We start from the raw sequence: 15,672 nt of genomic DNA on the forward strand, positions 1-15,672 counted from the left end.
GTGCATTCTCTGGAGTAGCTGATGAAAGGGTGTAGATCACGGATGTCCCATGGAATTGTAGTTTCCCAAAGGTGAGTGAGAGGCATTGGGAGTTGAGAGGCTCTTGCTTAGGGATTTTGTGCCATTGCTGGAAGAGTGTGGAAGAATTTGGGAAGGGGAATGGAGATGATGTTCAAAGGATAGGGTAGACATGGCACGGGAGCCAGGCTGGACAAGGATTCAAGACTGAGGCAAAAAAGCAGGATAAAAATAGGTTTAAAAGTTTTCAATGTGTGCTGTCCCTTCAGCCTCTTGTGCTCCCATGAGGGCTGTATCCTGATTTTCTGGGCAAGGAATATGGCATTCTGATTCCTGGTGTCATGATGGGGAAGGCTGGGTGCCTGTGGTGCATAAATCCCTCTGCCCAGTGGTGCTGTGGTGTTGGTGGCTGCAGAATTGGGATGGGAAAGGGAAGTGGGAATTGCAGTGGTGTGGCTTTTTCTGTTGGATAGATTCCTTACTTGTGTTGGGAGCATTTCCCTTGAGCCAGGTAACACATTTGCAATCCACTGATGGGATCCTCATGCTACCCCTGCCCCTTGCTTAGGTGGCACCAGCACATCTTGCAAGGAATTATTGGGATGTGGAAGCCCCAAGGAAGGGGCCCTTTGTTGGACATTGTGCCACCTTCTCACAACATCAGGCTCCTTTGGCCACCTGCTCCTGGTACCTGCAGCTACAGCCTTTCCTTTGGGCTGCATTCCTTAGCTTGGAGATTATTTTTTCTTACTTAAAAGAGACCATCAATCTTAGAGCCTTTTAATGTTTGTAGATATCTTGGTGGTTTTTAAATGGATTATGGCACCCATTAATTTTAGCTATATATAGAGAGCTCAATAAAGAAGTTATATGGGTCCTGTCCCAGTGGAATGCTGCAGTGTGCTGTGGGTCCCACTTCCTGGGGAGGGACGTTCTCACCAAGCTGAGCAGAGCTGGATTATTCACCATTTGTTCTATTTCTTACTCAATCACCCACATTCAGCTCCTCAGCGGAGCCTTGTTGCAGTCTGTTCAGTTTTTCCCAAAATTGATATTAATTGAGTCAGGGCAATTTCCTGGGCTGGGGGTGAGGTACAAAATGCAGAGGGGAAGGAGGAGAGGGCTTTGGTTGGAAGCACGAGGACGCTTCTCGTGTTGATATTTTGGGGGTCTCACCCTGGACAGTCACTTTTGCCATGGGTCGGTGCCGTTGTCAGTGTTCACCCACTGCGGTCTGTGAATGCAGAGTGAAAGAATCGCCCCACGCCAGCAGAAATCGAAACTGCGGGGGTTTGCAGCAGAGCGTGCAGCTCCGGGGTAGGGACACGCGTGGGTTGTAATCCCCGGGTGGCTGCGAGCAGGGGCTCCTGCCCCGCCGGCCCCTCCGGGCCAGAGGGACCCTCTCCCACCCGGCCCCGCATCCCGGGCACGACCGCTGCTCTCCGCGGCCGGGGGGGCCGGGCGGGCTCCCCCGCGGGGCCGGGGCTGGGCCGGCGGCGGTGCCGTGTCCCGTCCCCCCCGCGGCGGCCGGGCCCGTCCCCTCCCACCGTGGAGCCAAGTTCAAACCGCGGGCCCCGGCGCAGCGGGACGGGGCCGGACCGGGCTCCCCGGGACCGCCGCGCCCGCGGGGCTCCATGGTGAGTGAGCCGGGACTCCCCCTTGTCCCCGGCACCCCCTTCCTCTTCTCCGGGACACCCCTCCCTGGAGCCCACTGATAGACCGGAGCCCACCGCGCTGCCGGGATGGGGTCGGCTCGGCCGGGGTGGGATTGCAGCACCCGCCGTGGGGCTTGGGACCTGTCGGGAGGTGACTGGTTCTCCTGGAATGAGGCTTGGACCTACCGGGACAGGGGATCGGACTGGTCGGGTCGGGGCCAGAGCACTTGGGAAAGGGCTTGGAGCAGTTGGAATGGGGCTGGGCTGGGTCCAAGTGGGACTTGGATCCTTAGAGGTGTTGCGATGGGGCAGAGCTGGGGGTCTGTGAGGAAGGGGCTCGGGTCTGGCTGGGGAAGCTGGTCCAGCTGGGATCAGGCTGCTGGGTCTGGGATGAGGCTAAGACCTCGCTGGGATGGGGCTTGGATCTGGCTGGTCCTGAGGTAGAGAACAGACGGTCTGTCCCTGCCTCGGGGCTCTGGTTGGTGACAGAGTCCCTTTGGGTAGGAGGGACTCGGGGACAGAGTCTGTGTGGCTGGAAGGACCTGGTGACCCCGGTGGGGTTCCCAGGCCGGCGGCAGGAATTGCCCCTTGCTGCCTGACTGGCAGGAGTGCCAGCAGGAGCTGCTCTATCAACAATGGTGATTCCCCTTATCTCCTCATATTTGCTGGAGGATTAGAGTGAGGATGAGATTAGCTGTGCCTGTCCTGCACTCGTGCTTCCCAAGGCTACTCCTTCACTGCCAGCTCTCCCCTAGGAAGGGATGTGCCACCTGCCTGTAGCTTGCTGCTGTGGGATGGGGGTGAAGGCAGAAGGAATAACCCTAAATCAGCTGCTGAACTTGTTCTCCTCCATCCTGAAAGGGGAGAAGTCCAGGAGCAGGATTTGCCACCTCAGTCTCCCTGCATCCCTCTCTTGTCACTGCTGCTTTCCTGCTTTCCATGGTGGGGGGAAGCACCTACAGCACCCGCTGACCTCCTTCCCTGGCTGTTCCCTGGACTACTCTGCACTTCCTTCTGGGCTGAGCACTGAGCCCAGCCTTGGCTGTCTTGGAATGCTGGAAATGGTGTGCTTTCTCCTGAAACTGGTTCCCAGTTGTTTAATAAACCACTTCAGGGAAGTCATTCCCATTTTCTTGGTAAAATTGCACAGTCTTGCCTTCCTGGCGGAGGAGACCTCTGGAGAGCAACCCTTAGACTTTGGTCAGGGTGTCCTCATGGAAGCAGTGCTCTCCTTTGATTATACCTTCAGCTCTCTGCTTAATCACCTCTGGGGCAAGATCTCTCAGTGGTTTGCAGGGAGCAAAGCCGACAGCACAAGGAGGCTCTTCCCTGCCCTCCCCAGCTCCCAAACAGAGCTCAGCACAGCTCTGCTGGAAGGTGTGTGGTGATTAGGGATGCTGAAGAGCCCAGTGGGGTTTCCACTGGTTATACCTGGGTTTGCTCCTCTCTTTGCATGTGCTCCGAGGTGACAGTTGTGTCCATGTGTTCCCAGAACTGTGCTCTGTTGAATTTTGCCTCATGTTATGCCTCCATCACTCCCACTGAGCTGCAAGAGGATGGGAAAAGGTTTCCTCACCCTTTTGGAGCCAGGTCCAGCTCAAGACTGAGTAGGGAGCGCAGAGCAGGTGTGGATTTTACAAACCCCCCAGGTTCTCACCAAAGAGGACAGATGGAAGGTGCCTGGGCTTGGAATTCAGTGAGGGAAATTCTTCCTTTCAGCTTGTTGGAGCAGAAGAGCAGGGGTGCTGGGGAAGGCAGTGACCCCTGAGCTGAGGTGGGGAGCAGCAGGCACAGACTGCAGGCAGATCTGTGGCCCCTTCCCCCTCGCTTTGGCTGCAGCACAGGGGTTGCATAGTTGGAAGGAGCTGAGATGCTTTCTGCCTGCCCAGACCTGACACCTGCAGCATGAGGGTTGTTTGGGAGGGGGTTGTGTTTGGGGGGGACTTTTCCTGAAAATGTGAAATGCTAGAAATGCCAGGATGGGGCCCCAGGGCTATGCCATCTCTCAGAATGTGGAGACGTGTTGAGCTGTTGGGTTCCTTTCCTGGAACAAATTTTGAGCTCCCCATCCTCACTCTGCTGCTGCTGGGCTGCTCAAATATCCCCAGTCCTGGTCACTTGAGCTTGTGCTGGCTTTTCTTCAAAGCTGTGGGATTCATCCCTGCCTTGGAGGGTCCATCCACCCCTCCCTGTACCCCTCTGCCAGCTCAGGTGTCAGCCTGTGGGGTTCCCCGCTCTGCAGGGGCCAGCACGGGGCTGTTGGGCAGGTTTGGAGCCAGGAGCTCAGCAGCAGCTGGGATGTGCTGGTGAGAGCAGATGCTTGTGCTGCTTGTGGTGAGGGCCCCCAAGCCTGGGATGAGCCTGAGCTGTGGGGAAGCTGGGAAAATGCTGTATTAGCTCCATCCATGCAGCAGAGGTGTGGGAGCATCCTTTTAAAGGGTGTTTTGATCTGTTTGAGCTGAGGTGTGGATGTTGCTGGTGGGGACTAGGCAGCTCCTGCCTCCAGCTCCTCTCCAAGGAACCCAGGTCTCTGGTCCCCTTTTGGTACTTGAGGTCCTTTGGCCTTGAAATGGCACGAAATGGGGATCTAATGAAACCATGTTGGTGCAGAGAGCTCAGGGATGAGCCCCACAGACTGACATAGGCCCCTGGCACAGCCCTGTGCCAAGAACCCACCTGATGGCATCAGAGAGAGCTCTGTGTATGCCATGGGCAGCCCTGCTGGGCTGGGCTCAGGCTGGAGCAGTTTCCCAAGAGCTTTGTCCCAGGGGGAGATGGCTCATTTGGGAGGATGCTCTTTGGGAGTGGAGACAGTTGAGGCTCCTCCATCTCATGTTGCATCTTCAGGTACAGGTCCCATGGAGCTTCTGCCTCGGGGTTGAAGGCAGAGCCCAGGACATTCCTTCATCCCCAGCTGACTCTGAGCCCTTCCCTGGCAGATTTTCCCCCGGGTGCTGTCCTGTGCTGTTCTGCTGCTCCTGCTGGTGGCCGTGCTGAGCAGAGGCAGGAGGTGCAGCATCGCCAAAATCCTGCGGCAGTACCGCGCTGTCATCTTCCATGAGCTCCAGAACCTGGTGAGACGAGGCAGGGCTCTGCCTGGGGCCAGCCCTGACCTGGGAATGCTGCTGGGCTGGGTGCAGCCCTGGGGAGGGAACCTTAATGTGGAGCTGGCTGCTTTGTCAGCAGTGTTGGGGAAGGGTTGTGTTTAAATGGAGGATCCTTGCTCCAGGTGGGAGCTGCTGGATGTTCTTGCTTTATTTCTGCAGAGGAACCTGACTGGGTCGGTGTACAGGAGCGGGAGGGCCGGGCCCGCTTGTCGTTCGGACAAGGTGAGCATGGAGGGACCCGGGGCTGGGGCATGGCCTGGGCTGAGCCCCCGGGGAGCCACGGAGCCTCCCTCCCTGCCCGGGCCCTGTGCTTCTCCTCTGCAGGACCAGAAGATCCTGCTGTCCATCTACAACATCAGCATGTCCCTGCGGGAGGTGGGGGCCGGCACCCTGCAGGGCCCTGAGGAGCTGGCGGTCTGGAGGGTGGCCAGGAACACCAACTTTGTGCTCCGGGAGAACTGCAGGAAAATCAGCAAGGTAGGAAGCCCTCTACTTCCCAGCCATGTCAGTGGTTCCCAGTTCCCAGGGCTGTGGGCAGAGCTTGCCTTGTTTGTGCTCTCCTGGCTGCCCATGAGGAGTCTCCAGGCTCTGCCTGCTTTGCTCTGGGAGCTGGGGAATGCTGATTGCACATCCATCCCTGGGAGCTCCAGACTAACCAAGGGAGGGAGGTTCAGTTGTGGCAGTGTGGGGTTTTACTACTGGCTCCCAAGTGAGTTTTTCCACGTGTGCCACGATGCCATGGCTGAAGGGAACACAGGGCCCTGTCCTGGTGGGATGCTCACGCTGGGAGTGCATTCACCCTGTCCTGCTCTTGCTCCTGAGTGCTCATAGGCAAGAATTGGGATTTCTCCCTTAAGGGCTGGTCTGGGTTCCTCTGGCATCTCTGAGGGTCTGCTGGGGAATCCCCATCCAGGAGGATCCTTGTGGCAGCACCACCACCCAGTTCATCAACCAGCAGGGAAAACCAAGGGCAGTGGAGTGCCAGCTCCCAGCTCTGCCTGACCATGTCACAGGGCTGGGACTGTCCTCCCTACCACTGCTGGGGACATTGGCTGGGGACAACCCTGCCTGGGGTCTGCTGGTGTGGGACAGAGCTGCTGCTTCTCTGGAGATCTGATCTGGTGTCCATGGGTGTGCTGTGGGGTGCACACCCCCAGCTCAGACAGGGACAGCCACCTTTGGGGGGACTCTTGGGGGCCTGAGACCATGTCCTTGCCATGGCAGTTTGGCCACCTCAGCCATGTGTGTGGTGCCTTTTGTCCCCTGACTAATGTCTGTGTGATGTGGGGGGGGGATTTCTGTCCCCTTCCTGGGCGCACGGACCGCAGATCGCAGCGCGCAGCGCCCCGGTACCGCGGCGGCGCGGGGCAGCCGGCCGCAGGAGGCAGCAGCTGCGGGACCTCGGCAGGAAGGCGGAGAGGCTGGCGAACTGCTGGGAGAAGCTCAACGCCCTGCACGCTCCCCGCCGAACTTCCTGGGACTCGTAGTGACGCCCTGGCCGCACGCCGGGGGATGGATGTGCTGCTCCAGCCCCGGGGCTTTTTTGGAAGGACATTTCCCCTGGAGCACCAGCCAGGAGGGACCTGCAGTGTGCCCCTGCCTCAGTTTCCCCAGCCCGTCTCCGGCCGTGTGGCTGCTGTCCCAGCCCTGAGGGGCTGTGGAGGACACGAGATGGCAGCAGCGGGCTGTGTGTGCTGAGCGGAGCCAGGCACTGCCCACGCCGGGAGTTCCCATGGCCACACCAGCATCGCCGGCCCTCGTCCCCGCCGAGCTCGGCCACCGACCCCGGGCCGGGCAGGGCTGTGGCCAGGGGGGCACAGAGCGCTGCAGTGAGTGGGGTACCCCCCATGCCCTGGAGGGAGGTGGGGGTCGTCTTTCCCTGGGGGTTTCTGGGGCTTCAAACTAGGAAGGGGGGATTCGGGGAGGGAAAGGCCAGGAGTGCTCAGGGTCCTTGCCCAGCCCCTGCCTCTGGGAACTGGGCAGGCAGGAGCTGGAAGGGCTTCATGGCCAGGGGAGGGTGAGTGCCCTGCCCTGGGCACAGCAGAGTCCCTGGGGTGTAGCAGGGTGCAGGCAGGATGGGTTGATTTGATGGGGCAGGAGAGGGACCCTGGTCTGGGGGTCAGAGCAGGGGGTGCAGCCTGGCAATGCTGCTCTTGTGGGGTCCCTGGAAGATGCTCTCTGCCTGGCATGGGGCTGGCTGGCACCAGGGGCCCTCCAGGGAGCCACAGCTCAGCACATCCCGATGCCAGAGGCCTCCTGGAGCCGTGCTCCTGCCTGGCTGGCCCCATGATGCCTGGGCTCCTTCCTCTCAGCTCCATCCTCCTCCTCGGCAGCCAGCACTGCCCTTTCTGCTGCCCCCACAGGAGGTTTTGCACTGGTTCCGTTCTTAGGTTTTTTTTCTTATTCTTCCTCCCTTATCCCAACCGCGGTCCCTCCACAAACCACTAGCATCCCAAAATAGCCCTACTGACACTTGATACCCCACAGATGAGGCTGGGGGCCACGGCAGGACCTGATAGCTCAGGCACCAGCAGGATGGGGACACTGGCTTGGGACAGGGTCACTCCCAGCCTTTCTCTTTATCAAGGCTGGAGCAAAGTCCCCCCTTCAGTGACCTGTCAGCACCTTCCCAGATAAACCAGAGCAAAAACCACCTCCCTTTACTACCCTTCCCTCACAGGCAGCTGCTGCTGGAAACCTGGTGTGGCAGTGGGAGTGAGTGCATGGAAAGGAAGGAAAGAGTGAAGGAAGAAGCAGCAGGGAGGGAGGGGGAAAAACGAGGTCGTTGTGATGGTGGAATCACTGCAAAAACAGCCGGAAAAAGGAAACAGGCCCTGAAAAGTCAAATAAAAATAGCAGCGAGGCGAACCCAAGTGTGCAGCACATGGGAGTGAGCGCATTTCCTTCGAGGGCAGCTCCGCGCACTCCCGGCTGCTCCGGGAGGGCGGCTCTCATGTGGCTCCAGCCGCTGCCATGGCCCCCAGTCCCCCCGTGCTGTGCCAGGCACTCAGAGCAGCTCAGGGCCCAGCCAGCTCCTGCCTCACCCGGGGTCCCTGTGTGCCCTCGTGCAAGCCCTGCAGGGATGTGGCAGGGGCTGCACACGGGTGCTGGAGCCGAGGGCATGCAGGGGCTGGGGGCTCCTGGCCGTGCCCACAGCCCCGCCTCCTGCCCTGTGCCCGGCTCGCTTTGCCAGATGCATCCGAGCACTGTGAGAGCAGCACAATCCCGGCTTCCTCCCCTCCCCGCTTGTTTTGCAATCACAGCAGGGTCCCGCTGGGAAATGGGGGTTGGTGGAGTGGCTGCGGGGACAGGGATAGAGGCGAGGATGGGGACTGGTGCTCCTTGCCAGGACCACTGGGCTGTTCCCAGCCCGGGTCGGGGCTAAGCTCAGCGGCAGTAGCAGAGGCCAGTGCGGGGGGCACTGTTCTGGGGGACAGTGATGGGGGATTAGAGTGGGGTACCGTGTCCAGGGCCCATACAGGGGGCAATGCCCGGGTGCTGTGCTGTGGGTCCACACCAGGGTGCCGTGCCCAGGAACTGTGCGTGGGGAGCTTTGCCACACTGGGGGACCATGCCTGGGGGATAGGGGCTGCTGTGGTTCTGCAGAGGCACGTTTCAGCCCTCCTCACCACCACTGTCCCACCGAAACGCAGCTGTCCCTGAGCCATCACCATCTTGGGGTGCCAGCAGCCCCTCTTGGCTCTGGGGGACCCTTGCCCACATAAACCTCTGCTTCAATCCTCACTCCTTCTGCAGCGGGGCTGGGGGCCCAGCCCCTGGCAGCCCTGGCACACGCAGGCTGTGTCTGATGGAGCAGAGCAGCGTTTTGTTCTCTCCCATCTCCCTGCAGCTTCGTGAAGCTGCTGAAAGCCCAGATTTACAGTGTGATAAACGCTGGAGGCTCTGCAAAATATCTAACTGCTCCATCCTTTGGGGAGAGGTTGGTTTGGAGGAGCGGGGAGCTCTGGGCAGCACACCCGGAGGCAGAACAGCACAGTGGGTCTCAGGGAGGAGGGATGGCCAGGGCTGATGGAGCTGTGCCATGACCCAGGTGGGTCCCGGCACTCCTGGCCATGGGTCACTGGGTGCCTAAGCCCCTGTGGGCAGTGGGAAAGCGCTCACCCCCCCCCCTCCCCCCCCATCATTTCTTGGGCCTCTTGCTGGTTTTTGGAGCATCTGCCGACCAGATTGTGCCGCAGTGTGCCAGGGTGCCCGTGCCAGGACATGCCAGCCGGGAGGCGGGGTGTGCCCAGGCCCGGCTCCGGGTGTGCTCCCCTCCCTGCGCCCTCATTGCTCGCTCCCCCGCTGGGTGCCGCGGGCTGCTCAGCGGGAGCCTGCGTCCTCATCCTCGCTGGGAAGGGCTGGGAGATGCTGCAAAGCGGCTGCTCCGCTCTCTCCGACAGCAAGAGGTTCACAGGCTGTGCCTGCATGTGGGTGTGAGTGGGTGCTGGGGTGTGTGTGCACAGATGTGTGTGTGCATGGGGCCGTGCATCACATGCAGGTGTGTATATGTGTGTGTGCATGTGTGTGTGTGCATGTGTGTGTTTGTGCATGTGTGTCTGGGCACACGCCTGGGTTGTTGTGACTGTGAGCAGGGCTGTGCACACACGTGTGTGTGATTACAGGTGTGTGAACTCCTGTGCATGTGGCTCCCCTCCACGGCTGCTCCTTGACAGGGTGCCTGAGCCCCCGGTGCCGCTGACCCCGTGTTCTCTTCCCCGTGGCGGAGCTGCCATCGGACCCGGCAGGCCTCGGCGCGGGGCAGCCACGGGCCTGGGCTGCCGGGCTCAGCGGGAGCGAGGGCTTTCACGGGGGCTGAGTGCTGCCGATCCTGCCCCGGTGGGATCGTGGCTCCCCGGGCGGTGCCGGTCCCGGCTGCTCTCGGCACCCAGCAGGAGCCAGGCACTGAGCGGCAGGGCCGGTCCCTGCTCCGATGGCTCCACGCTGTCATGGGGCACATCCACACAGAGCTGCCAAGAAGATGAGGGGCTTCTAGGGCTCGTTTGGGGAAGGGGGAACCGAGCTGCCCCCGCCCCCACGGCCCCTGGCCCCACTGCTCAGCCCGCAGCATCCTGCGCCGGGGCCCATTGTTCGGCCGCGCCGGGCTGCGGGGCAGGATTTCTTTGTCAGAGCTCGGCAATATTTTATTCTAACAATTAACCAAACACGCCCGGCCCCCCAAGCCTGTTTGTGATTATTGGAGGGCGAATTCCCCAGCCTCTCTCCCTCTTGGTGTTGGCTCCGCCTGGGGCTGCACCGGGTGGAAGGGATCCAGCCCCTCTCCCACCCGCTCAGGGCTGGGGACCCCCAACCTCGCCGGCAGCCCCCCACTCCTGCAGCCAGCGCTGGGGGGCTCGGTGGCCTCGACCCCCTCGGGAGCCCGCGAGCATGGCCCGCATTGTCTCGGCAGCAGCGGGATCCGTGGGGGCGCAGGGGCAGCGGTGATTCACGGCGGGGGGGATGTGAATCACAGCCCTCGCTCTCCGGGCAGGATGCGGCCCCGCGCTCCCAGCTTGCCGTATGCCAGCCATGGACCGCAGGCTTTGTCCTCCGCAGGGTGGAAGCGGCTCGCTGCCCGTGCTGGGATGGGATGGGGCCGCTGCTCTTCCTGGGATGCTGGCGCAGCTTTCCCAGCTTCAGCTTCGGGGTGGGATGAGGGTGCTGTGGCCTGCGGGTGCCTCCTGCATCCTGGCTCTCTCCGAGGCTCCTCGCCGTGCTTGGGCTGCATCCTCATTGCTGCACCAGTGGTAAAAAGGATTGGCGCTTCCCTTTGCAAACTCTCCTGGAGGGTGAATTGCCCGGCTCAGGTTATCAGATCCCTGTAAAGTCCTTTGCTTGGGGCCATCTCCCTGCTGCTGAAGTTCCACATTCCAGGCAGTGGATACTGAGTTCCTTTCCTGTAGCTGTGGCCTGAGCTGGCAGCCTCCTCCGAGTGCTGCCTGTTGTGGGCAGGAGAATCTGGAGCTGAGGGTCGGGGTGAGCACTGAGGGTGATGCTGCACACAGGGAGTAAAGCAGCCGAAGCCAGTGCCCTGCAGAGCGGCCGTCTGGGCTTCTCGGGGGCTATTAACCATCCTGGGGAGACACCCTGAGCAGGTCGTTCTTCTGGCTGCCGCCGGGAGTGAACGGATGCTGGGAGCCACTGGGACACGGGAGGGGGCTTGCAGCTGCAGGGTAGGAGGACAGAGAGGTGGCCAGTGCTACGATGCTGACCCAGCTATGCCGGCATCCTCCACAGCTGGCTCCAGGCATGGGGCAGGACTGAGAGCAGGCAGCATCTCCTGCCTGATGATCCTGCCGGTAACATCCTGGCCCTCCCTGCTGCTGCACGAACGCCACTGCCTAAACCTGCTCCTGCAGAGCCAGGGCTCCTTCCTCAGCGCTGCTGTCTGCCCCCGGGCTCTCAGCCTGCTCGTGGATCTTAAAATACAGCGAGTCATCGAAGCAGAGCCGCTCGGGCGGCCGGGCCAGGCAGGGCAGCCGCAGGGCGCTCCCGGTGAGCAGCCCGGCGAGCAGCGAGGCACCGATGGCCACCGCCAGCCCCGCTGCCTGGCACAGCGCCTGCCCGCCCACCCCGCGGACCCCCCACTGCCCCTCCGCCACCTCGCTGGCATTGCCCCCAGCAGGGGACAGCTGAGAGGGAAGGGACCCGGAGGCGTCTTTGGGTGCCACCAGGACGGCCACGACGCTGGCGGCGCCGCCAAGGATGCCGGGCAAGCCGTGGAGGTTGTGGATGCCACACTGGTCGTGGAGCGTGAGTTTCCTCGCCAGGAGCGGCGTGAGGAACCTGAAGCCGAGGACACACACCACGGCCGAGAGGCTGCCCAGGGCAAGAGCGGCCACTGGTGGCACGGCCATGTCGGCCACCACGCCAATGGCCACCCCGCCGGCCAGGCTGCCGTTCTGCAGGTGGCCGGGGCTGAGCTTGCCGTCCCTCTCCAGCAGGCTGGAGGCCACCACGGTGGTTATGGCACTGGCAGTCATGGCCAGGAGGGTGTTTAGGATGGCGCGGTGCTGGGCGTCGCCCGGTTGGCAGAGGACGGCCACGAAACTGGGCCAGAAAACCCAGAGGATGAGTGTCCCCACCAGGGACATGAGGTCAGAGCTGGTTGTTGGGGTCTCTTTGGGATGCAGTGGCTGCTGTGTTGCCCTGAACAGAGCCTTGGACACGCCAAGGCCAAAATAGCAGGAGAAGACGTGGATGGTGATGGTGCCGCCCACATCCAGAACGCCCAGGCAGGTGACAATGACCCACTCACTGGCGAGGTAGAGGGGGATCTCACAGGTGGCCATGACGAGCAGCTGGCAGGGGCTGGCCCTCCCCAGGATGGCCCCCACGGAGATGAGCACTGTCACAGCAGCGAACTCAGAGATGAGGAGTTTGTGGAGGTCCAGGTGGATCTGGCCGTGGTGGAAGTGGTGGAGAAGGCCCTGCAGCACCAGCGCCCACTGCATGGAGATGTTGAGCAGGAGGAAGTTGTGGGTGAGGGCGCTGAACCCGTAGCGGGGCAGGAAGGTCAGCAGGAGTCCCAGCCCCACCACCAGCATCACCTGGATGTCCTGGAAGAAGGGGAAGGTGCTGTAGGCCTGGTTGACCACCAAGCTGGTATCCTCTGCCTGCGCCGAGGGCTCATCATAGGTGATGAAGAGGGCAAAGAAGAGGAGCAGGGCACCCTGGAAAAGCCCCAGGAAGAGGGGCAGGAGGCGACGGGGATAGGTAGAGGGTGACACAGCCATCCTGGAGTGGATGGGAGGGGATGGTGGTCAGTGGTCAGCAGGGCACTGGTGTGAGGTGACAGCCCAGCAGTGCTTCTGGGGTGAGCTCTGCTTGCTCCTACATCGGGGGTTTTATGTTTTATGGCCACAGTTAATTATTAACCAAAGATCTGAGTTTATGTTCCAGAAGAGGAGGGGTTTGCCCCTCCCTTCTTTAAACACAACACCCATAAAATAACCACATGTTCTTGTTTGGCCGCCATAAATGTGGACATGAGAGGCATTATGATTTTGAAGGGAAAAAAGAAAAACCTGTGGTGGGGCAGAGGAGGGAGAAGGAGTTTGTTAAGGAGCTGACCAGGGATGGGGGTAGCACGGCACTCACCCCCATTGAACTTATCCCCATCCAGGAATGGGGACCTCCCTGCTGCAGCTCTGGAGTGATGCTGGCAGCTCAGACAACACCAGCTCCTGCTCTGGCTCTGCCACTTTCTACTCCAGGTTGGCTCTGGTACTGCCACAACCCCATTCTGCAGGATGATGCATGTTTTCCTTATCCACCACTTGGATTTTGCAAAGCCCATAAAGCTCCAAAGTCAGGGCTGAAAAGATCGTTTTCTCACAGGTTTGCATTGGCTTAAATGGCTGGATACTCATTAACAATTAGCGCGCGAGAAAAACAAAGCCCAGAGCAGCCAAGCAGCTACCCCGAAGTTTCTGGGTTTCTGCTTAGTGTGACATTTTGCCAGTGAATGTCTGGAAAAAAAGAAATTTAAAAAAAAATATATGAGAACCACAAGAACAAAAGGCAGAGGGGTTGGTAAATATTTGTTCCAGAGAGGAGATATTTTTGTGCTGTCCCTGATCTCAACACCCCTGCCGCGGGCGCTGGCTCCGCGCCGCTCTTCGTCATTGTTACTGGAGGATGAGGCAGGCGAGGGCGCAAAATGGGAAACAATTGTTGAATAATCTGCACGAGGCTCCTCTGCCAAACCCTCCCCGGCCATTTTTCAACCCAAAGATGCTGGAAATGGGGGCAACAGAGAGGAGGAGGTGGTGCTTTGAAGGCAGTGCCTTTGACGGGTGAGATGGGGCTGTGTTGCGCCCAAGCCGTGGCCAACAGCAACAGAGGGGTGGCGGGAGCTCTGGGGGTTTTGGGATGGGAGTTGGGATGCTTTGTCTGCCCCTAACATGTCCTCGCTGCATGGCTGGTGGTGCTGTTGGCAGTGGATGCCCCCCTGGGGAAGGAAATGTGGGGCTGGGGTCTTCATGGTGCCATTCGGATCTTTGCTGTCCCCGAGGTGGCTGGGGATGGGATGGGATGGGATGGGATGGGATGGGATGGGATGGGATGGGATGGGATGGGATGGGATGGGATGGGATGGGATGGGATGGGATGGGATGGGATGGGATGGGATGGGATGGGATGGGATGGGATGGGATGGGATGGGATGGGATGGGATGAGTAGGCAGGATGCTCCCATTGCTCCTGCCTCTGCCTGAACATGGGCACAGCCTGACCTACCTCCCGTGGCTGCTGCCAGCTCCCAGCTCCACCAGGCAGTGGAAGGACAAAGGGATGGAAGGAAGGACTTTGAAGGACAAAGGGATGCAGGCAAAACCTCCCCTGGCTGCTGGTATAAAAATGGCAAATAAGGGGATTTCAGCCCCCAGCTCCTTGCCTGTGTCCCTTTGCACACCACACCAGCCCATCAAGGGATTCTCAAGGAGCCAGCCTGGTACAGTGAAACTTCATTGGTTGACTGTGGGTGAGATACAAACCCAGAGAGATGCTTGGAGCAGGTTGTGCTCCTGATGGAGGAGCTGGGCTGCTCTTACAGAGCCGAGGAAGCATTTTGGCTCTGGGTCAGCAGAGGTTGGGCTCCTCTCAGGGTGGCTAGAGGTGGGTGCTGCCCTCTTGCTTCTCTCCTGCTCCCCACAGCATCTCAGCCTTCCTCTTCCTGCTTTGGTATGCCGTCTTTTTAAGGTGTGGTTAAATCAAATGCTAGGAAAAGCTATGGATCAGGTCCTTTAAGAAACACAGTGCTTGGAAGACTTCAAGTTTATGGCTCAGTGCCTCCTTCAAAGACGAGGAGGAAGATGCCAGAGGGATGCATCCTTCTGGAGAGTCCCAGCACTGCCAGATCTGCTGGAGAGGACAAAGAGCAGTTTGGGAATTTGGGGATGTAAATGCTCTCTTGGATCTGACCATCATCTCTGGCAAGGGGCAGAGGTACAGGGCACCAACTGGAGGTTGGTTGGGGTCCCTCACTGGACTCTGCCAGGTCAGGAGATGCTGGGGACACAGGGGGAAGCTCCTGTGCAGGGCTGGACTGGCACTGGCCTGGGGACGGGGTGCTTGAGGGGGTGGCACGGCTCAGTCAGTGGGCAATAGGGAGTTGTAGAGTCTGCAGGATGTCCTTGGACACACAATCTTTTTCCACTTGGAAATCTTGCTCTGGCAGCACCTGGGGATTTGGGATGTGTCTCTGGGCTTCTGCGATTCCCTGTGACCCAGAGCACCTCACATCCCCACCAGGAGCACCCTCAGCTCTGCCACATCCACAGGGCCAACCAACACCACATTCCTTTGTTGAGCTCTTGGGTACCACAATGCCCTTCCCTTGGGAAAAGGCCATCCTGGGAGCCTTTCCACTTCCCAAACCAATGCGGCACAGAAAGCAGTGATGCCCAAGTACTCCCCGGACCCAAGACCCCACAGCTGAGAGGGGGGAAACCCTGCTAGGTTGCAGATTAAAAAATAACCTTTATGGTACCCATAAAAGAAGGTCAGAATTCCAAGAGGTCGCTGGGAAGGTGAAAGTCCCCCCCAAGCCCTGGGGCACCCCTGAAGGCAACGAATGATTAACCCCACAGTGCAGGGTGCACCACTGGGATGCCACGGTCCCTGCGGGGAGAAGGTCCAATCCCTCCAGTAACATTTTCAGGCACACCAAGTTTTCTCTTGGCACCAAAGGACAAGGGATGGAGGAAGCATCTGGCGAGGGCCTGGGCAGCAGGGAGGGAGGGGAGCATTGAATTCCACCCCCCACATCCCCCTTTCACTGGGGGGGGGGGCAGTTGTTTTATGGCAGGAGGACTGGGGAACCATTTTAGCAGGATCCACGCTGGGACTGCTGGAGGAGTTCCCCGCTGAGGGCTGGATACAAAGAAAAG

General features: G+C 60.0%; 2 protein-coding genes across 2 annotated transcripts; one reads left to right on the forward strand and one right to left on the reverse strand.

The window, feature by feature from the left end:
• The first annotated feature begins 42 nt into the window (after positions 1–42).
• Positions 43–8,891, forward strand: C20H20orf204 (chromosome 20 C20orf204 homolog). Its single transcript, XM_050982297.1, has 6 exons — positions 43–71; positions 1,412–1,655; positions 4,613–4,747; positions 4,940–5,002; positions 5,105–5,257; positions 6,109–8,891. Exons 1-6 carry the CDS (start codon positions 43–45, stop codon positions 6,265–6,267), a joined length of 783 nt encoding a protein of 260 aa, XP_050838254.1. The 3' UTR covers positions 6,268–8,891.
• A 1,334-nt stretch (positions 8,892–10,225) lies between these two features.
• On the reverse strand, positions 10,226–13,787 carry LOC103818859 (ammonium transporter Rh type A-like). The gene has a single exon (XM_050982123.1). The coding sequence runs from the start codon at positions 12,514–12,516 to the stop codon at positions 11,122–11,124; it is 1,395 nt and encodes a 464-aa protein (XP_050838080.1). The 5' UTR covers positions 12,517–13,787; the 3' UTR covers positions 10,226–11,121.
• Positions 13,788–15,672: the final 1,885 nt, after the last annotated feature.

This window comes from Serinus canaria, chromosome 20 (genome assembly GCF_022539315.1).
Source record: "Serinus canaria isolate serCan28SL12 chromosome 20, serCan2020, whole genome shotgun sequence".
Lineage (NCBI taxonomy): Eukaryota > Metazoa > Chordata > Aves > Passeriformes > Fringillidae > Serinus > Serinus canaria.

Bases quoted from the DNA above. Each gene is read 5' to 3' on its own strand.
- C20H20orf204 (XM_050982297.1), top strand. From the start codon at position 43: ATGTCCCATGGAATTGTAGTTTCCCAAAG. The intron at 4,748-4,939 runs GTGAGACGAGGC...TTATTTCTGCAG, and splicing joins TCCATGAGCTCCAGAACCTG to AGGAACCTGACTGGGTCGGT. The intron at 5,003-5,104 runs GTGAGCATGGAG...TCTCCTCTGCAG, and splicing joins CCGCTTGTCGTTCGGACAAG to GACCAGAAGATCCTGCTGTC.
- LOC103818859 (XM_050982123.1), bottom strand. From the start codon at position 12,516: ATGGCTGTGTCACCCTCTACCTATCCCCGTCGCCTCCTGCCCCTCTTC.